The sequence below is a fragment of the Lepidochelys kempii genome, unplaced genomic scaffold (genome assembly GCF_965140265.1).
Source record: "Lepidochelys kempii isolate rLepKem1 unplaced genomic scaffold, rLepKem1.hap2 scaffold_69, whole genome shotgun sequence".
NCBI lineage: Eukaryota > Metazoa > Chordata > Testudines > Cheloniidae > Lepidochelys > Lepidochelys kempii.
In genome coordinates, this window is record NW_027333643.1 from 371,251 (window position 1) to 393,293 (window position 22,043).

The 22,043-nt window shown below is 52.5% G+C and overlaps 1 protein-coding gene across 1 annotated transcript in view; it reads right to left on the minus strand.

Moving 5' to 3' along the window:
* The window catches only part of LOC140904782 (uncharacterized), a 189,573-nt gene that overhangs the window by 68,105 nt on the left and 99,425 nt on the right, over positions 1–22,043 (minus strand). Inside the window, 1 exon segment of the mRNA XM_073327143.1 lies at positions 1,750–2,183. Within this exon segment, the coding sequence (XP_073183244.1) occupies positions 1,750–2,183 (434 nt within the window).

Consider the following 22,043-nt stretch of genomic DNA (forward strand, 5'->3'; position numbering starts at 1 on the left):
CTGTGTGGGTGGAAGGGGTCTCACACTACGTGGGAAGGCTGCATCATGAGAAAAACCACCTGTGCTCTACTTTCACACTTTCTAATCTTTCAGAGTAGCAGGAGGCGGAAAAGTGAGACACATGCATTAGACTCAAGAGCAAAACTAAGAGACCAAACCACAGACTCTGGACTCAGCATTCATGTATCCTGCAGTCTGAACTTGGAATCTGTTACATTCCCTCATTGGCTACCATCATTTAACCAACACGGAAGTGCTTCTTGTCCAGCAAGGCAGCCAGTTTGGGACCCATAGGCATGGCATGGCTCTGAAGGAATCAGCTGTTTCTCTCTGTGCTTCAGGAAACTTGGGATCCAAATGGTAAAAGACAGTTCTTCCCAGTTTCATCATGGCATCCTTTAGAAGTGTGAGCAATTCTAAAAACAGTTTACCTTGGCCACAGGTCACCATAGCGTCCATCTCTGGGGTGAAAATCAACCACTCGTACCTCTCATTTCTACCTGAGTTCTTGTCAAATCTTTGACCTTAGTTGTAGCAATTTTACACGGCTCTGGCGTAGAATTCTTCACCAACCACACGACATACCAGTAGCGATACTGAGGTAGAACTCCCCCAAATATGCCCTTTTGTTTCTTTAATCTGGTGGCACAGATTTAAATAAGGGACTAAATTCAGGTGCGCCTTAGAATCCCTCTAAGACACCAAATGTCAGGTATCTACTCAAAATGGGTGTCTTTCTGCAGCTCTATCACATTCCTCATGGATGCCATTTCCTACACATTTACAGCATCTGCCAGGAGTGAGCTGAACAGAAATGTCACTTCCATTTTTCCCATCTCTACCTAGGAAGGGATTGCATTTCCCAAATAAGAGGCAACATGCACCTGATTAGGAAGGGAAGATCTTCAGGAGCAACCTCCTGCAGGGCATGGGCCACAACTGCTTTGGGAGGCAAATGAATGGGTCTTTTGCTTAGTTCCAAATCATTTACTAGAGAATCCTCTTCCCAGCCCCTTCGGGAAATATTGACCTTTCCAATTGAAGAACAGGGGGATAGAGATGGTGATGGAGAATCCCTCTGATTTACCCTATGTTCTTCTGTTGTTACAGAGGGGAAAAGACATTTTTCCCTATCCCTTCCCTATTCCTGCTCTTTGTTATACTTCAATATATTTTAAGGGAGGAAAACAGTAGTAAAAATATCTGCCTTCAGGAAAACCTGAAGCAACAGCGCTCTGATGAACTGTGACAACTGGGAATGAAACAATATGATCCTGGTGGGGGAACTTGATGACTAACAATTGTTTTTAAATGGGGGAACAGTATAACTGTGATGCTCAGGCTTTGTTTAGACTAGGACATGTGATGGAGTTTAGGTCAGGTCAAGGGGAAAGCTAATGCCAACCACTGCACCTCGGCTGCATCTGCACGACAACTGTAATTGTCTTTTAACACCAAGATCACTAACTTGAGCAGCCAATGCCATGTACAGTCCTAGTGGATGTAAGGCACGGGTAGTTTTTGCCTCAGTGTAGCTTGTTGGGAACAAACCTCTCTCCCCCACCTGGAGCTGATGAACATTCCTGGCTGGAGGGACACACGCTCCTTTGACCCAAAAGGAAAGGAGTTGATAGAAAACATCTATCATCTAAACATCTATAACTAAGTGGGAATTAGCAAATGTGATTTAAAAGAAAAAAATACCTTTGGCCAGCCCTAGTCAAGGCATTTGTTACAGATCCCTCCCATGTGGATTTTCTGATGTCTAATAAGGGTTGAGCGCTGATTGAAGCTTCTCCCACACTCAGAGCACGTGTAGGGCCTCTCTCCTGTGTGGATTCGCTGATGTGTGATAAGGGCTGAGCTTTGATTGAAGTGTTTGCCACACTCACGGCATCCATACGGTTTCTCACCCGTATGGATTCGCCGATGTCTAATAAGGTTTGAGCTCTGCTTGAAGTGTTTCCCACACTCAGGGCATCCATAAGGTTTCTCACTCGTGTGGATTTTCCGATGTGTAATAAGGTGTGAGCTCTGCTTGAAGTGTTTCCCACACTCAGGGCATCCATAAGGTTTCTCACCTGTGTGGATTTTCCAATGTGTAATAAGGTGTGAGCTCTGCTTGAAGTGTTTCCCACACTCAGGGCATCCGTAAGGTTTCTCACCCGTGTGGATTCTCTGATGTGTGAGAAGGCCCGAGCTCCCTTTGAAGCTTTTCCCACACTCGAGGCATGTGTAGCGTGTTCCTTCCAAGTTCATTCTCTCACGTGTAATAAGGTCTGACTGGCTACCGAAGTTTTCCTCTGGCCTCTGCTGACTCTCACAGGCTTTTGTTTTTTCTGGGCGTGCACAGCTCCCAGAATCATTCCCTTTGGACCTTCCTGACAACATGCCATGGGCTTCTACTCGCTCAGCATCTTCCTGCTGGGGTTCCTCCTCGTTTTCACTCACCATCCCAACACCTGATGGGAGACCGAGAGAATCCAGACGTAAGTCTCTGCCTGCGCCAGACAGAAAGGAAATCTCAGAGAGAAGAATGGGAAAAGGGATGAAGGAACCAAAATGTGTACAGGACAGATCAAACCTATCAGGAGCTTATTTTCCCTTCAACCTTCCCCAGAGGAGAGAAAGGAAGGGATCAGTTCTGGGTCCGTATCTCAGAAGAAATCTCAGGGGACAGCGAGATTGGGGAGGGACCTGCTGCCAGTTGTCAGTCAGGATAGGTGGGAAGCCATGAGTGACCTCTGCCTAACGATTCTACATCTGCAGGGAACAATCCAGAACTTGGAGAGCTCACAAGGTCTTTGTAGGGCATCCCAAATGTTTCCTGTATTCACCGACAGTTTTGGCGTTGGTTTAACCAATGCCTCACCTATGCAGGGAGCTCTCGGGAGCACTTTTTTCTTAGAGCCATGAAGGTCTGGGACGCACGACTCCTCCCCTCGTTCCAGCTGCGAGATCACATCAGTTCTGGAAACTGGAAACCCTGCTCAAGGCAAAGAAAACAAGGGAGGTCAGTGGAATTTGTGGGATACTTGTCACAAAGAATATTCCATGCTTTTAAGCCCAGCTCACTTTTAAGTAGTAACGTCCCAAGGCCGGCTTCCTTGGCTCAAAGGGCCAGGAGATGATTATTATAAATCATATTCATTACCTTAGTGCCTAAGGGCCAACTAACAGTGGGTCCTCATTTTGCTAGGCACAGTACAAACCGAGAAGCGTTGATGGCCCATGCCCTGAAGAAGTTACAATCTAAATAGACAAGGCAGACACAGAATGGGGAAAGGGGTAGAACCCACCAGCAGAGTGAACTCCGTGAAGGCAGAGTGGCAGATCTGATCAACACAGGCCTAGATCTTGAGACTATCGGATTTAATGTTACAACCAGGGCCAGTGTTTTCCGGAAATTGTTGCTAGGTCTGCATTTTTTCCCAAAATTACTCTTTGTTTCTGGAATCACCGTTAATATCCGGAATTGCTGATCAGAGGGTGGGTGGGGCATGCAAGGTCACAATCCCCCAGATTTCTCCCTGGAGACACCCGTCTCCTCCCCAGCGCACAGGCTGGCTGCGGTTGAGACTTGATGCCGATTTCTTCCCTCCTCATACAAGTCTGGGATCGGCAGTGGGACGCCAGGCTCTCTCATCATGCTGCAGAGAGGACGGCACTCACAGCTGCTCGCGGCCGTGTCCACAGCACCTCTCCCCTGCTCATCTGCCCTGTACACAGCTGGTTCATGCCCCGTCTCTCCAGCGCACAGCTGGCTCTAGGCTCTCAATGCCCAGTATCTGAGCCCCACCGCCCCCACACAGCCGGCTCCTGTCCCCTCCCCGCAAGACACTTTCAGGCTTTAAAGGATTAGATATTGCTCACGTTTGTCAATTACTCTCTTTTCATTGCCTGCAAACTCTTGCCCTAATTATGACTGTTATCTGTATATCTAAGCCAGCCCTTGAAAGCATGAATTCTTCACAGACTATGATGCCGAGATGCGCCACATGATACCAGGAAGGGCTGCGGGATGGGTTTCCTGTGCAAGCTGGTATCGCTACGGGGTGATGAATGCCAGATCTCAAGGCTGGTTATGCAGAGCTCCACCTTTTGAAGCTTTACCCAACGCAGAAAGGGGTAGTGACGGATTTCCCCTCATTCAGGAGACTCAAGACAACAGACTTTTGGGGGATAAACAGCTGAGTTTGAGCTGACTGAGGGGGGTCTTTCTGGGCTACAAACTCACAGGACCTGATAACCACCAGGAGGTAACCCTTTAAGAAAGGTTTTAATACACTTTGGAACTGATCAGGGATTCCCATGAGGACCGCTGAGGGAATGAAGGTAAACACACATTTGGATGCTCTTCTTGTTTTATGAGAACGGGAACAGGAAGGGCAGGGATATCACTGAATGCAGGATCTCAGCAGGACGAGGTGTCAGGATAGCACCATATTGCAGCCCATTGGAAAACATAATCCCAACTACACATACAAAATGATGGGCTCTAAATGAGCTGTTTCCACTCAACAGAGGGATCTTGGAGTCACTGGGCACAGTTCTCTGAAAACATCAACTCAGTGTGCCACGGCAGTCAAAAAGCAAAGAGAATGTTGGGAATCATTCTGAAATGGATAGATAAGAAGACAGAAAATATCATATCGCCTCTATATAAACCCATGGTACACCCACATCTCGAATACTGCCTGCAGATGTGGTTGCCCCATCTCAAAAAAAGATATATTGGAATTGGAAAAGGTTCAGAAAAGGGCAACCCAAATGATTACAGGTATGAAACTCTTCTGTACGGGGAAAGATTAAAAAGACCGGGACTATTCAGCTTGGAAAACAGACAAAGGGGGAATATGAGAGAGGTCTATAAAATCAAAACTGCCGTGGAGAAAGTAAATAAGGACGTGTCATTTACTCCTTCTCATAACACAAGGACTAGGAATCACCCAATGAAATTAATAGGCAGCAGGTTTATAAGAAACAAAAGGAAGTATTTCTTCACACAACGCACAGTCAACCTGGGGAACTCTTTGCCAGAGGACGTTGTGAAGGCCAAGATTATAATAGGGTTACAAAAAAAAAAAAAAAAAACACCATGAGAAATCTATTGAGGACAGGTCGTGAATGGTTATTAGCCAGGATGGGCAGGGATGGTGTCCCTAACTTCTGTTTGTCATAAGCTGTGAATGGGTGACAGGAGATGAATCACTTCATGATTCCCTGTTCTCTTCATTCCCTCTGGGACACCCGGTGCTGGTCACTGTCGGAAGACAGGACACTGGGCTAGATGGACCTTTGGTCTGTCCCAGTGTGGCCGTTCTTAAATAAAAGGGAACCTAGTGAGTTCAGTGCAATGGGAGGGAGTAGGAAAATCCCTGGGTGTGGAGAACACTGGGAAATTAGAAACTATCATTCACAAGCAACAGACTCTAAATAGTCTAGAAAAGCAGAATGTGAAAAATAAGAATCGGGGTCATGTGACTTCAGGAATGAGGGACTCAAAAAACCAAGTCTGCAGAGAAGAGAGATTGTGGCTATTGCACATGCGGATGGGGGAGCAACTCTCCAGGTCTCAAGGATTTTCACCAGCAACCAAGGCCATTGTCCCATGCATGGGGCAATCCGGAGCAGTGAGGAGTTGTGTCATCTGTAATCCTGGCTGAGTTTCAATGCTCTGCTGCTGGAGCTCCCTTGTCTGGATTCCCCCAGATTCTCGGAGATGCTGCCCCGAGCAGGGTCTAGGGAGAGATCTCTTGTAGGAAGCCCAACACCCTCCTCCTTGTGAAAAGGAAAGGAGGACTTGTGGCACCTTAGAGACTATCCAATTTATTTGAGCATAAGCTTTCGTGAGCTACAGCTCACTTCATCCGATGCAAACTGTGGAAAGTGTAGAAGAGCTTTTTATATACACACAAATCATGAAAAAAATACCACCTCCCACCCCACTCTCCTGCTGGTAACAGCTTATCTAAAGTGATCACTCTCCTTACAATGTGTATGATAATCAAGGTGGCCCATTTCCAGAACAAATCCAGGGTTTAACAAGAACGCGGGGGAGGGGGGGGGGGACGGAAAAAACAAGGAGAAATAGGTTACCTTGCATAATGACTTAGCCACTCCTAGAGCTGGATATAAAGCAGGGGAATCTCCCCTAAGCCTGACTGGTGGCTTCCCCCTTCGTATTTCAAGGCACCCGCTGGTTAGTTGGGTCAGGCTCCAGCACTACGAGTCTGGTCCTTTTTCCCAGCCCCATCTAGGTAGGTTATTTTCTGTTCACCAGATTGGAGCATTTCCACCTCCGAACCTCATGGGTCTCTTCCCAGAATCTAGGCCACTTATTAAACAACTCCCAGCAGGTCTGCCACCCCCTGGCCTCCTCCCTTTCTCCACCCTGTGCATTTCCTGCCCTGCTCCAAACTCCAAAACAGATGGTGCAAACCTTCCCCTCTCTCGTGTATTTCCTGTCCCTCTCCCTCCTGCAGGAACAGATCAGAACCCCCCACAATAATCCCTACCTGAGCTGGCTCCCCTGCAGCCATGTCGCTCCCTTGTCCCATGGGAGGACGGGATGAACCGGAAGGAAACATGAGCGTCGTTCTGCAACCTAGCCGGGCAGGAAGGGCTGTTGTGGAAGTTTAGGAACGGGAATTAGTTCGTTTCACATCACGCTTCCCCCAGGCTCTTTCCCTGCAGAGCGAGATCCGAGATTCTGCCGTGCTGAGAAAATGCTCAATCTCTGGATTACAGCAGAGACCTGGCCCCTCCTGCCAGGCTAGGCCCACAGACACACTTTTAACCTCCATTCTCCCTCCCGCATCCCAAAACAAAGTCTCTGAACGCAATCCTAGAAAAAAGCAGAACCAAAGGAGTCCCTTTCGAGGATTCCCTCTGACACTGACCCCACGGCAGCCACACCCCAGCAGGAGGGACATGGAGTCAGGAACTGGGTTTTCCTCTCTCTGATCCTCGTCTTGTCCACAGGAAAGTGATTCTCCCCACAGTGCAGTAATACATCTGTCTGGGCAGATGAGAGAGCTGGAAATCTCTTTCAAAACTCTTTTATCCCACGGACCCTGTCAGTCTCTCTATCTCCTTTTCCCTGTGCCCTCTCCATGCCTGTCTGCTAGGAAACTCTCATTCCTCGGTTGTTTGCTCCCCCATGGCTGGATTTGCTCCTGCAAATGGCAGGAGAAATGGGGTGGGGGGCTGTTTGCCTGGGATTTCCCCATTGCCTGCCTAGGACCCCCACCTGCCCTCCACCAGGATCTGCCAGCCCATTTGCCTGGGACCCCCTCCTCCAACCAGCAGGGCCCCCTGACGCTTTACAGGAGGACCCCTCACTCTGCGCCAGGGACCGCCCCACCACAGCTCTGTGCACTGGGCATGGCAATGGTCCCAGGAGCCAGCTGGGCAATCCCAGACAGAGCCCCTGGCACAGCACCAGGCAGCATCTAATCCCCTGCCCCACCTGCCCAAGAGACCCCCACCCCCACTGGTCTCCAGCCAACAGGCCCCCAGCCATACCCACCTCCAGGACCCATAGCCTTAGGGCTGGGCACATCAGAACTACTCCCCGAAACCCCAAACCCTCCAGAACCCACCAACCTGACTAGGGCCCCCCCTGCCCAGCCACCCAGAGGCCTCCCCCTACCACAATGCCCCTTCAGCTCCCGCTGCAATCTCCCCACACAGACACCTGCCCCCCCCAGCAACAATGTTCTCTCACAGTGTCTGGTAAGTGGATAGAAAGTTATCACCACCCCCTGCTGGCCAGTCACACAGGCAGAGGGAGCCCGGGGGGACGCCTCTTTCACAGGAGAAGGGAAGCCATAGAGGGCTAAAATAAGTAAGACATTTCCATACTCTGTCACTAGCAAATAATGGCCACCGTAGATCCACCCCAGAGTTGGCTACAGCTTTGCACTGCGGGAAGCCCCCCCCGAATGGACACCCTTTGTCATGGGGTTTGGGATACTTCTGGACCCACGCTGTACTCAGAGGGACCTCCTCATCCCATGCCAGCTGGAGAAAAGAAAAGGGTCCAGCCAACTCTCCTGTTACCAACTGGGAACACCCATCCCCCAAACAGGGGGAGGCCCCTGGCTTTGATGGGTATTGAATATATGGCTAGTCTCTTTTATCAGTAAACATTTTTAACAGAGAGAAAGGAGGGAACAAGTGATTCTCAAAGGAGAGGGAAAGTTGATCATTGTTGCAGGGGGGTAAATTTCCCAGCCAGGATGGAGAAGGACTCAGGGTGACAGGTTCCCCCCAAAGAAGGACAAGTTGCTAGGATTTAGAGACATGGGGAACAGCCCCAAACCCAAGAGGATTTTTAATTGACATTTGATAATGACATCTTAAGAGGGAAACCTGAGATTTGAGATCAGTGTTCAGAAATGAAAGAGAAAGGGTGGAAATCTGAGGGATTTTGGATCCATTTATGCAAATTATAGAGAGGAAAGTGGAAAATGAGAGGGATTTTATAGCAGTTGTTGATAGGAGGTAAAAGCTGAGTGTATTTCCCACCACTATTTGGTCAATGAATAGAGCGGAAATGGGCAACATTGGCAAACGTTTGAGATCCATATTCAGGAATCTGAGGAAAGGTGTAAATCTGAGATTTTCGTCGTAATTTATAATTACAGAGACAGGGAAAGCTCTCAGGGGCATATTCAATTAGAAGTAGACAACTAGAGTAAAAGTGGGGCAAACGTTGAGGGTATTTTTGAGGAATCTTTGAGACGTACAGAGAAAACGTGTCACAAACTACGCAACTGAGAACATGGGATAAACGCCAAGACCGGGGGGGCTTTTATGTGGCTATTAAAGAACTAGCTGGAAAAGGGGGGACCGTTTGTCATATAAAATTCAGCCTGTCCAATACATAAACAGAAAGTGATGGTCCCCCCCCCCACGGCCCCCGTTCACCTGGGCAGCAGGGAGCCCTCTGAGGGGCTGACTGAAGGGGGCGGGGGGGGCGCTGGAGGGCTCCCTGGGGGCGGGGGGGGGCGGCAGTGGGGGATGGGCAGGTAGGGGGCAGAGAGTCACTTTCCTGCCGCCCCCGCCCAGCGCTCCCCCACCGGGGTCTCCCACTCACCGGAGCACGGGGGGGTTAATGACGGGCCCCACCCCGCACAGACCCCGGAGGGGAGCCGCAGCTGCTCCTCCTACAGATCCGACACGAGGCAGCGCCTGGTCGTCTCCAAGCCCCGCCCCCAGACGCTGCCCCGCCCCTGTCTGCTCCAGGCCCCGCCCCCAGACGCTGCCCCCCCCGGTCTGCTCCAGGCCCCGCCCCCAGACGCTGCCCCGCCCCCGGTCTGCTCCAGGCCCCGCCCCCAGGCGCTGCCTCGTGTCGGGTCTCTCGGAGGAGCAGCTGCGGCTCCGCTCCGGGGTCTGTGCTGGGGGGGCCCGTCATTAACCCCCCCGTGCCCGGCCGGGGGGGGCTTTCTCCAGCTGGGACCAGCCCCGGCTCTGCCCGCCCCCGACCCGGTGAGTGGGAGACCCCGCGGGGGGGGAGCGCTGGTGGGGGGGCAGGAAAGTGACTCTCTGCCCCCGGCACGGCTGGGATTGGGGGGGGCAGAGACTGGGGCCCGGCGGGCGGGGTCCCTTGGGGGGTGTTGGGGGGAGAAGCCGGAGTTGCGGGGGGTGGGGGTTGAATTGTCTCTGTGCAGCCAGGAAATTCCCGGGGGGGAAGTGGGGGGCGGCGGGGGAGTTAATTGGATCCCCTCCCCCCCACGGGCACAAATGCCCCCCAGTTTTCCCCTTTTCCCTCTCGGTAGCTCCCACCTGGTTGTAAACTCCCCCCCTCCCCCATTGATCCGCTCTCTGGTCTCCCCTGATCCCCCCCCCCCGTCTCTCCCTCCTCCTCACATGTCCATTGAAACTCCCCTCCCGTGGGGGGGGCGGGATTTCCCCCCCCCCCGTTTTATCCGCAGCGATTTGTCCCGGTGTCCCTGGGAAGTTGGAGCCCGGAGCCATCCCCCAACCTGGCTGCCCCGGCGTGGGGGTGGGAGGAGACGCCGGGTCTCTGCCGGGGCGGGGAAGGGAGGGGACGTGTCCCCCATGGGGCTGCCCCCGATCCCGGCTTCCCAGTCCCACTTGATGCCCCCAACTCCGCACCGTTGCCCCCAGCCCCCACCTGCCCATCCCGCACTACCGCCCCCTCCCCTCCCCCAGGGAGCCCTCCAGCTCCCCTCCCCCGCCCCCTTCAGTCAGCCCCTCAGAGGGCTCCCTGCTGCCCAGGTGAACGGGGGCCGGGGGGGGACCATCACTTTCTGTTTATGTATTGGACAGGCTGGATTTTATATGACAAACGGTCCCCCTTTTCCAGCTCGTTATTTAATAGCCACATAAAATCCCCCCCCGCCCCCGGTCTTGGCGTTTATCCCATGTTCTCAGTTGCGTAGTTTGTGACACGTTTTCTCTGTACGTCTCAAAGATTGATAAAAAAAGTTTGCCCCACTTTTACTCTAGTTGTCTACTTCTAATTGAATATGCCCCTGAGAGCTTTCCCTGTCTCCGTAATTATAAATTACGACGAAAATCTCAGATTTACACCTTTTCTCAGATTCCTGAATATGGATCTAAAACGTTTGCCAATGTTGCCCATTTCTATTCATTGACCAAATAGTGGTGGGAAATGCACTCAGCTTTTACCTCTGTGACAAAGTGGAACTGTTCTTAATGTTTCCTCTGAATAGTGTGGGGGTGCCTCAGTTTCCCCTAGGCAGTTCTTAAGTATCTAGGTGGTGGGATAAGGGTGTATGATCGTTGCAGAGCCCTAGAGGGCAGGTGTGTGCAGGAGTCTGGACACAGAGAATGGCCGACACCCTGTTTCCTGGCCACTGATGGCCTGGGCCCTTCCCCACTGCAAGGTGAGAGCTAAAGGGTTGGAGAACAAAGGAATCCGGTGACCTCCTGGCCCGGGAAAGGAACAAAGCCCAGAGGAGGAGGGGCTGGAGGGAGTTTCAGTTGGGGGCTGGCTGGGACATGGAGTGAAGGGCAGACGTGGTTGTCTGGCTCACTGCCCCCCCCAAAATGGCCCCAGCTGAGGGGTCTTGTTCTCTGCACCTGCAAGCTCTGTTTTAGACCATGTTCCTGTCATCTAATAAACCTCTGTGTTACTGGCTGGCTGAGAGTCCCGTCTGACTGCGGAGTTGGGGGGCAGGACCCTCTGGCTTCCCCAGGAGCCCTGCCTGAGCGGACTCGCTGTGGGAAGCGCATGGAGGGGCAGAGGATGCTGAATGGTCCGAGGTCAGACCCAGGAAGGTGGAAGCCGGGTGAGCTGTGTGTCCTGAAGACAGGCTGCTCACGGAAAGGCGACTGCCCCAGAGTCCTGCCTGGCTTCATGGGGAGCAGCTCCAGAGCATCGCCCAGGGACTCCGTGACAACTGGTGGCAGCGGTGGGATGTACTGCACCCCGTGGATGGCGCTTCCTGCAGTAAGTGACTGGGGAGCAGTAAAACGAAGGGGGATTGACGGGGACCAGGCGTGCTGAAGATTCAGAGAGAGACAGTTTCAGGGGGCGGTTAACTCCTGGAAGTGTGTGACCAGAGAGAAGGACTTTTGCAGTAACAGGTTTCCCCTGGGGATTGCAGCGAGCGGTCCCAGGGACGGAGGAGTCTGCCGCTCGACCCTGACAAAGAGGGGGTGACCTCAAGAAGGGCTGGCACACTAGGGGTTCTCCCTGGAAACCGTGGGGAGCTGAGAGCACACAGGCCTGTGAGTCCACAACTTGGGAAGGGCGGAATGAGGGCCTGTCACCGTCTCCTGAAGAAGGACATTGTAACCCTGTGCAGAAAGAGAGGGTTGAGCGTTGGAAAGTTCACCGAAGCACAGTTAATCGTGCAGCTGGAGGAGGATGACCGCTCTAAGGGACAGATTCCTGACCCGAAATGGGGCTATAGCAGGATCTGGGAGCAGCTGGAGTGGTGGCCAGGCATCCCCAAGACTCCTGTCCCCGACCAGACGAGGGTCTTCACGATCGGGTTCCCCATCCGGGGATCGGAGTCGGACACGATTGTAGCTGAGTCTGAGAGAGCAAGAGGACCGTGAGAGACAGCGAGAGCCCGAGAAAGAGCTGCAGAAGCAGCAGCAGCATGAACTGGTGATGGGGGAGTGGAGAGGCCTAGGGGACCCCCCAGGGGTGAGTGGGGATAGACCCCGGGGGGCCAGTTCCACAGGGAACCTCGAGCCTAAATTGCTGCCCCTGGTTAAGGAGGGGGGGATGTGGATGCCCACCTCACTGCCTTTGAGCAGGCTGGAGATTTGAACCGGGGGACCCTGCGGAAAAGCCCCGGTGTCTAGCTCCCTTGCTGGGTCCCAAGGCCATAGACTCCGTCAGCCAGATGGGTGGGGAGGTGGACAGGCTCCCACTTCTGGTCCCAACCTATATGTCTGTGTGGAGTTTCCTTGGGCCAGGCCCCTCAGACCCCCAGTGGGAGCAGAAGGTGATGGTGAATGGGGAGACGTTCCTGGGGTGGCGAGATCCTGGGACAGAGAGAACTGGTGTCAGGCCCCTGGTGGTGCAGCCTCAGAGGCTGAGGGGCTGTGTGAGCTGGGTGAGGGTCCCAGGGACGAAGCCCCTCGCCCTGCCTATGGCCCAGATCCCTGTGCAGACCCAGGAGGGGTGGGGCTGGCTGGTCGTTAGGGTTCTCCAGGACACCAGCTGCAAGACCCTGTTATGGGGTGACTGTGTCTCTTTGGGACAGGATCCAGGCCGTACTCCTGTAACTGCCAAGGATTTGAATCCGGGGAACCAATCGGTGAAGAGGGAAATGGTCAGTGCAAATGCAGATGACCTGGCTGGCAGCAGGGAGGAGCGGCTAGGCTCAAGCTATCTGCCTGCCTGTAACCAGACCCCTGGAGTTGGGTGGGACAGAGAGATGCTCCCCGCCCCCCTTGCACACCGGAGAGGGGGCTCAGGCTGGCTCTGATGCTGTGAGGAAAGCAGCGAGCTCGCTGCCTACCCCCACTGGGACAGCAAGGGCAGTGCTGAGCAAGGGGGGAGCTGAGACCCCAGCTGAGTGGGGGGAGACACAGGCAGGGCAGGGGATCTGTGGGGAGTGGCAAGGTGCTAGGTAAGGAAAGTCTGGATGAGCCTAGGCAGCCTTGTGAGCTGATGGCTGTGTCTAGTCAGCAGGGTGGGAAGTCGAGGAGAGTGGAAGAGGAGTGTCCCTGGACCTTACCTGTTAGCTCAGTGGAGAATTGGGACAGTGAAGGAAACGTACCTGTGTCTGTCAGGGGTATTGACTTGCCTTTGGAGGGAGCTACCCTGATCTCCAAGCAGTTGTCTGTGACCAGCCTTGTGTGCTGGGACAAGGGGAGAGAGGTCCCAAGCTGGGTGTCTGGGAAAGGAGAAAGTGTGTCCGGCTCTTCTTTGTCTGTGGAGCGACAGAAGGGGCCTTTCAGCCTGTGATGGTTGAGGGGCGTGCAGTTGTCTCAGAGCTGGTTCTGGATTCAGCTAAAGCCCAGGAAGGGAAGGGTCCTAAGTTTGTGTCTGCTTGGGAGAATGGCCCTGTAACTAGGTCGCATCCAGTTAGGGTCTATGTAAAATCCCAGAGACGAGAGAATTCTGGTGCTTGTATTTTGCCTGTTGCTAGTGTGTTGTTGGAAAGGGTGTAGCAACTCTGTCTAATCAGGGTGAGATCCTAGCCAGGGCACAAGGAGAGCAGGAAGGTGATGTGATTGTGTTACCTCCTGAGGGTGTGGAAACCGGTAGCAAGAAGGAAAAGATTCCTGAACTTGTGTGTGGCAAAGGGAAGGAGAATGCTTCTGACCTTTTCTCTAGGAAGTCTGTAAGTTTGCCTGAAAGGGGATTGTGTAGGAATCCGCCGGATGGGCCAGAGGTGATTCTGGATGTAAGGGAGACCCAGAAAGAGTCTGTTGTTGCTCAGGAAAGTGTTCCTCTAGAGCAAGCCCTCGGTGAAGAGGGTAAGGGCAGAATTTCTGGGAGGGGTGAATTGTTGCATAGAAAAGCCCTAGGGAAAGGAATCCTCATGGAGTCTTTGCAAGCAGTTTACTGCCACTGAAGGGTGTGAAAGTGATTTTATCAAGAAAGTTTCAGTTCCTAACAGCCAGAAATTTTCTGTTGTGAATGGATCCACTGACTGTCCTGTTGAAAGACCCAGTGTGGAGAGCTTTGAGAAGGTCTCCGATGAAGTGAAAGCTGTTAAGAAAGTTAAACAGTCCCATAACCAAGTGGCTGTGTTTGGCCAGCTTGTTGGGGAGAAGACCCAATCCCAGTTTGACCCCCTGGGGTTTTGGGGTGGCCAAAGGGCATGGGCCGCAGAAACCTTCCCACATGCGGCCTGCGAGTGCTATCGACCACCACCGACCTAAGGGAGGGCGTGAAACTGGAAGGGCCTGGTGTAACTCCTCCCAAGGAATGGGAGAGATGCTGGGGCACCCATGGGAACGTTAGTGGTTTCGAACTTCCCCAGGTCACCGGCTAAAGTGACCCCGCTCAGTTCGATCTCGAAGGGGGGAGAGATGTGACAAAGTGGGACTGTTCTTAATGTTTCCTCTGAATAGTGTGGGGGTGCCTCAGTTTCCCCTATGAAGTTTTTTAGTATCTAGGTGGTGTGATAAGGGTGTATGATCATTGCAGAGCCCTAGAGGGCATGTGTGTGCAGGAGTCTGGACACAGAGAATGGCCAACACCCTGTTTCCTTGCCACTGATGGCCTGGGCCCTTCCCCCCTGCAAGGTGAGAGCTAAAGGGTTGGAGAACAAAGGAATCCGGTGACCTCCTGGCCCGGGAAAGGAACAAAGCCCAGAGGAGGAGGGGCTGGAGGGAGTTGGAGTGAAGTGCGGGCGTGGTTGTCTGGCTCACTGCCCCCAAAATGGCCCAAGCTGAGGGGTCCTGTTCTCTGCACCTGCAAGCTCTGTGTTAGACCATGTTCCTGTCATCTAATAAACCTCTGTTTTACTGGCTGGCTGAGAGTCCTGTCTGACTGCGGAGTTGGGGGGCAGGACCCTCTGGCTTCCCCAGGAGCCCCGCCTGAGTGGACTCGCTGTGAGAAGCGGACGGAGGGGCAGAGGATGCTGAATGCTCCGAGGTCAGACCCAGGAAGGTGGAAGCCGGGTGAGCTGTGTGTCCTGCAGACAGGCTGCTCACAGAAAGGAGACTTCCCCAGAGTCCTGCCCAGCTTCATGGGGAGCAGTTCCAGAGCATCGCCCAGGGACTCCGTGACAACCTCCTATCAACAACTGCTATAAAATCCCTCTCATTTTCCACTTTCCTCTCTATAATTTGCATAAATGGATCCAAAATCCCTCAGATTTCCAACCTTTCTCTTTCATTTCTGAGCACTGATCTCAAATCTCAGTTTTCCCTCTTACGATGTCATCATCAAATGTCACTTAAAAATCCTCTTGGGTTTGGGGCTGTTCCCCATGTCTCTAAATCCCAGCAACTTGTCCTTCTTTGGGGGGAACCTGTCGCCCTGAGAGCTTCTCCATCCTGGTTGGGAAATTAACCCCCCTGCAACAATGATCATCTTTCCCTCGCCTTTGAGAATCATTTGTTCCCTCCTTTCTCTCTGTTAAAAATGTTTGCTGATAAAAGAGACTAGCCATAGATTCAATACCCATCAAAGCCAGGGGCCTCCCCCTGTTTGGGGAATGGGTGGTTCCCAGTTGGTAACAGGAGAGTTGGCTGGACCCTTTTCTTTTCTCCAGCTGGCACAGGATGAGGAGGTTCCTCTGAGTGCAGCGTGGGTCCAGAAGTATCCCAAACCCCATGACAAAGGGTCTCCATGAGGGGGGGCTTCCCGCAGTGCAAAGCTGTAGCCAACTCTGGGGTGGATCCACGGTGGCCATTATTTGCTAGTGACAGAGTATGGAAATTTCTTACTTACTTTGGCCCTCCATGGTTTCCCTTCTCCTGTTAAAGAGGCGTCCCCCCGGGCTCCCTCTGCCTGTGTGACTGGCCAGCAGGGGGTTGTGATAACTTTCTATCCACTTACCAGACACTGTGAGGGAACACTGTTGCTGGGGGGGGCAGGTGTCTGTGTGGGGAGATTGCAGCAGGAGCTGAAGGGGCATTGTGGTAGGGGGAGGCCTCTGGGTGGCTGGGCAGGGGGGGCCCTAGTCAGGTTGGTGGGTTCTGGAGGGTTTGGGGTTTCGGGGGGTAGTTCTGATGTGCCCAGCCCTAAGGCTATGGGTCCTGGAGGTGGGTATCGCTGGGGGCCTGTTGGCTGCAGACCAGTGGGGGTGGGGGTCTCTTGGGCAGGTGGGGCAGGGGATTAGACGCTGCCTGGTGCTGTGCCAGGGGCTCTGTCTGGGATTGCCCAGCTGGCTCCTGGGACCATTGCCATGCCCAGTGCACAGAGCTGTGGTGGGGCGGTCCCTGGCGCAGAGTGAGGGGTCCTCCTGTAAAGCGTCAGGGGGTCCTGCTGGGAGGAGGAGGGGGTCCCAGGCAAATGGGCTGGCAGATCCTGGTGGAGGGCAGGTGGGGGTCCTAGGCAGGCAATGGGGAAATCCCAGGCAGGCAGTGAAGGCCTATAAAATGACTGTACACAAACAGCCCCCCACCCCATTTCTCCTGCCATTTGCAGGACCAAATCCAGCCATGGGGGAGCAAACAACCCAGGAATGAGAGTTTCCTAGCAGACAGGCATGGAGAGGGCACAGGGAAAAGGAGATAGAGAGACTGACAGGGTCCGTGGGATAAAAGAGTTTTGAAAGAGATTTCCAGCTCTCTCATCTGCCCAGACAGATGTATTACTGCACTGTGGGGAGAATCACTTTCCTGTGGACAAGACGAGGATCAGAGAGAGGAAAAGCCAGTTCCTGACTCGATGTCCCTCCTGCTGGGGTGTGGCTGCCGTGGGGTCAGTGTCAGAGGGAATCCTCGAAAGGGACTCCTTTGGTTCTGCTTTTTTCTAGGATTGCGTTCAGAGACTTTGTTTTGGGATGCGGGAGAGAGAAAGGAGGTTAAAAGTGTGTCTGTGGGCCTAGCCTGGCAGGAGGGGCCAGGTCTCTGCTGTAATCCAGAGATTAAATAGAGAGTTGTCACTTTGGATGGGCTATCACCAGCAGGAGAGTGAATTTGTGTGGGGGGCGGAGGGTGAGAAAACCTGGATTTGTGCTGGAAACGTGATGATCACTTTAGATAAGCTATTACCAGCAGGACAGTGGGGTGGGAGGAGGTATTGTTTCATATTCTCTGTGTGTATATAAAATCTGCTGCAGTTTCCACGGTATGCATCCGATGAAGTGAGCTGTAGCTCACGAAAGCTCATGCTCAGATAAATTGGTTAGTCTCTAAGGTCCCACAAGTACTCCTTTTCTTTTAGCATTTTCTCAGTACGGCAGAATCTCAGATCTCACTCTGCAGGGAAAGAGCCTGGGGGAAGCGTGATGTGAAATGAACTAATGCCCGTTCCCAAACCTCCACAACGGCCCTTCTCGCCCTGCCAGCCTGCAGAACGACGCTCACGTTTCGTTCTGGTTCATCCCGTCCTCCCATGGGACAGGGGAGCGACATGGCTGCAGAGGAGCCAGCTCAGGTAGGGATTATTGGGGGGGTTCTGATCTGTTCCTGCAGGAGGGAGAGGGACAGCAAATACACGGGAGAGGGGAAGGTTAACATGGTCTGGTTTGGAGGTTAGAGCGGGGCAGGAAATGCACAGGGTGGAGAAAGGGAGGAGGCCAGAGCGTGGCAGACCTGCCTGGAGTTGTTTAATAAGTGGTCTACGTTCTTGGAACAGACCCATGAGGTTCGGTGGTGGAAATGCTCCAGTTTGGTGAACAGAAAATAACCGACGTAGATGGGGCTGGGAAAAAGGACCAGACTCCTCGTGCTGGAGCCTGACCCAACTAACCAGCGGGTGCCTTGAAATTGAAGGGGGAAGCCACCTGTCAGGCTTAGGGGAGATTCTCCTGCCTCATATCCAGCTCCTCACAAGGAGGAGGGAGTTGGGCTTCCTACAAGAGATCTCTCCCTAGACCCTGCTTGTGGCAGCATCTCCAGTATCAGTCTGTGGCTAGTAGGTGTGTGATGGATCTGCTGGGAGAGAGGAGGGGTGTCTCTTCGCCCCCTCACCCTAGTGTTTCCTGGGTGCTCTGAGCGGGGTGGGGGTGGGACTCTGTTGACTGCGGTCCACCCAGAGTTTCGTTTGATTGGCTCCTCTCCCCCACGAATATTGGGGCTGTGAGTGGGGCAGCAGGTCCTGAGTGTGGGGCTCTGGCTCTTTCAGGGGCCGGTGACCTTCGAGGAGGTGGCTGTGTATTTCACCAGGGAAGAGTGGGCTCTGCTGCACCCCGCTCAGAGAGCCCTCTACAGAGACGTCATGCAGGAGACCTATGAGACTGTGACCTCGCTGGGTAAGGGTTCCTGTCCCCTCGGTTCTTGGAAGGGGAACTGAAGAGATGAGGTTCACGCCACCCCCACAATGCCACCTCTGCTCTGTCCTGTTCCAGCATCACCCCAGCATGCCAGTGACACACACACGACCAGAGACCCTCCCTTCCTGCTGAACGCTGTGGGAAGAGAGCACAGGAGCAGAATCGCACAGTGTCAAATATCTCCTGTTTGCAAAAGTAAAACGGGGGGTTAGGTCAAGCATAACGAGCAGAAGCTTCCTACCCCTGGCCTTCTCTCAAACCCTGAGCTTTCCACCCAGACCAGAAAGTGCTTGGGGTGTAAGAAGCAGGCTGCTGGGGTCAGAGCGGCTGGTCCAGGGTTACTGATCACACAGACCTTGAATGCTGGCTGGGGGAATCCAGACAAGGGAGCTCCAGCAGCAGAACATTGAAACTCAGCCAGGATTACAGATGACACAACTCCTCACTGCTCCGGATTGCCCCGTGCATGGGACAATGGCCTCGGTTGCTGGTGAAAATCCTTGAGACCTGGAGAGTTGCTCCCCCATCCGCATGTGCACTAACCACAATCTACCTTCTCTGCAGACTTGGTTTTTTGAGTCCCTCATTCCTGAAGTCACATGACCCCGATTCTTATTTTTCACATTCTGCTTTTCTAGACTATTTAGAGTCTGTTGCTTGTGAATGATAGTTTCTAATTTCCCAGTGGTCTCCCCAGCCAGGGATTTTCCTACTCCCTCCCATTGCACTAGACTCACTAGGTTCCCTGGTATTTAAGAACGGCCACACTGGGACAGACCAAAGGTCCATCTAGCCCAGTGTCCTGTCTTCCGACAGTGATCAGCGCCGGGTGTCCCAGAGGGAATGAACAGAACAGGGAATCATGAAGTGATTCATCTCCTGTCACCCATTCACAGCTTATGACAAACAGAAGTTAGGGACACCATCCCTGCCCATCCTGGCTAATAACCATTCACGGACCTGTCCTCAATAGATTTCTCATGGTGTTTGTTTGTTTTTTTTGTATCCCTATTATAATCTTGGCCTTCACAACGTCCTCTGGCAAGGAGTTCCCCAGGTTGACTGTGCGTTGTGTGAAGAAATACTTCCTTTTGTTTCTTATAAACCTCTGCCTATTAATTTGATTGGGTGATTCCTAGTCCTTGTGTTCTGAGAAGGAGTAAATAACACTTCCTTCTTTACTTTCTCCACAGCAGACATGCTTTTATAGACCTCTCTCATATGCCCTCTTGTCTCTTTTTCCAAGCTGAAAAGTCCCAGTCTTACATATCTCTCCTCATACAGAAGATGTTTCATACTCCTAGTCTGGGTTTTTTTGCCCTTTTCTGAACCTTTTCCAATTGCAATGTATCTTTCTTGAGATGGGCCGACCACATCTGCACACAATATTCAAGATGTGGGCGTACCATGGATTTATATAGAGGCAAGTTATGTACTGTCTTATTATCTATCCCTTTCTTAATGATTCCCAACACCCTGTTCGCTTTTTGACTGCCTCTGCACCCTGAGTGGATGTTTTCAGAGAACTATCGACAATGACTCCAAGATCCCTCTCTTGAGTGGAAACAGCTAATGTAGACCCCATCATTTTATATGTATAGTTGGGATTATGTTTTCCAATGGGCTGCACTAGGTGCTATCCTGACATCTAGGACTGCTGAGATCCTGCATTCAGTGAGATCCCTGCCCTTCCTGTTCCCGTTCTCATAAAACAAGAAGAGCATCCAAATGCGTGTTTACCTTCATTCCCTCAGCGGTCCTCATGGGAATCCCTGATCGGTTCCAAAGTGCATTAAAACCTTTGTTAAAGGGTTACCTCTTGGTGGTTGTCAGGTCCTGTGAGTTTGTAGCCCAGAAAGACCCCCCTCAGTCAGCTCAAACTCAGCTGTTTATCCCCCAAAAGTCTGTCGTCTTCAGTCTCCTGAATGAGGGGAAATCCGTCACTACCCCTTTCTGCGTTGGGTAAAGCTTCAAAAGGTGGAGCTCTGCATAACCAGCCTTGAGATCTGGCATTCATCACCCTGTAGTGATACCAGCTTGCACAGGAAACCCATCCCGCAGCCCTTCCTGGTATCATGTGGCGCATCTCGGCATCATAGTCTGTGAAGAATTCATGCTTTCAAAGGCTGGCTTAGATATACAGATAACAGTTATAATTAGGGCAAGAGTTTGCAGGCAATGAAAACAGATTAATTGACAAACGTGAGCAATATCTAATCCTTTAAAGCCTGAAAGTGCCTTGTGGGGAGGGGACAGGAGCCGGCTGTGTCGGGGCGGTGGGGCTCAGATACTGGGCATTGAGAGCCTAGAGCCAGCTGTGCGCTGGAGAGACGGGGCATGAACCAGCTGTGTACAGGGCAGATGAGCAGGGGAGAGGTGCTGTGGACACAGCCGCGAGCAGCTGTGAGTGCCGTCCTCTCTGCAGCATGATGAGAGAGCCTGGCGTCCCACTGCCGATCCCAGACTTGTATAAGGAGGGAAGAAATTGGCATCAAGTCTCAACCGCAGCCAGCCTGTGCCCTGGGGAGGAGCCGGGTGTCTCCAGGGTGAAATCTGGGGGATTGTGACCCTGCATGCCCCACCCACCCTCTGATCAGCAATTCCGGATATTAACGGTGATTCCAGAAACAAAGAGTAATTTTGGAAAAAATGCAGTCCTAGCGACAATTTCCGGAAAACACTGGCCCTGGTTGTAACATTAATTCCGATAGTCTCAAGATCTAGGCCTGTGTTGATCATATCTGCCACTCTGCCTTCACGGAGTTCACTCTGCTGGTGGGTTGTACCCCTTCCCCCATTCTGTGTCTGCCTTGTCTATTTAGATTGAAACTTCTTCAGGACACGGGCCATCAACGCTTCTCGGTTGGTACTGTGCCTAGCAAAATGAGGACCCACTGTTAGTTGGCCCTTAGGCACTAAGGTAATGAATATGATTTATAATAATCATCTCCTGGCACTTTGAGCCAAGGAAGCCGGCCTTGGGACGTTACTACTTAAAAGTGAGCTGGGCTTAAAAGCATGGAATATTCTTTGTGACAAGTATCCCACAAATTCCACTGACCTCCCTTGTTTTCTTTGCCTTGAGCAGGGTTTCCAGTTTCCAGAACTGATGTGATCTCGCAGCTGGAACGAGGGGAGGAGTCGTGCGTCCCAGACCTTCATGGCTCTAAGAAAAAAGTGCTCCCGAGAGCTGCCTGCATAGGTGAGGCATTGGTTAAACCAACCCCAAAACTGTCAGTGAATACAGAAAACATTTGGGATGCCCTACAAAGACCTTGTGAGCTCTCCAAATTCAGCATTGTTCCCTGCAGATGTAGAATCGTTAGGCAGAGGTCACTCATGGCTTCCCACCTATCCTGACTGACAACTAGCAGCAGGTCCCTCCCCGATCTCGCTGTCCCCTGAAATTTCTTCTGAGATACGGACCCAGAACTGATCCCTTCCTTTCTCTCCTCTGGGGAAGGTTTAAGGGAAAATCAGCTCCTGATAGGTTTGATCTGTCCTGTACACATTTTGGTTCCTTCATCCCTTTTCCCATTCTTCTCTCTGACATTTCCTTTCTCTCTGGCGCAGGCAGGATGCCCTGAGTGTGGGAAACACTTCAAGCAGAGCTCACACCTTATTACACATCGGAAAATCCACACGAGTGAGAAACCTTACGGATGCCCTGAGTGTGGGAAACACTTC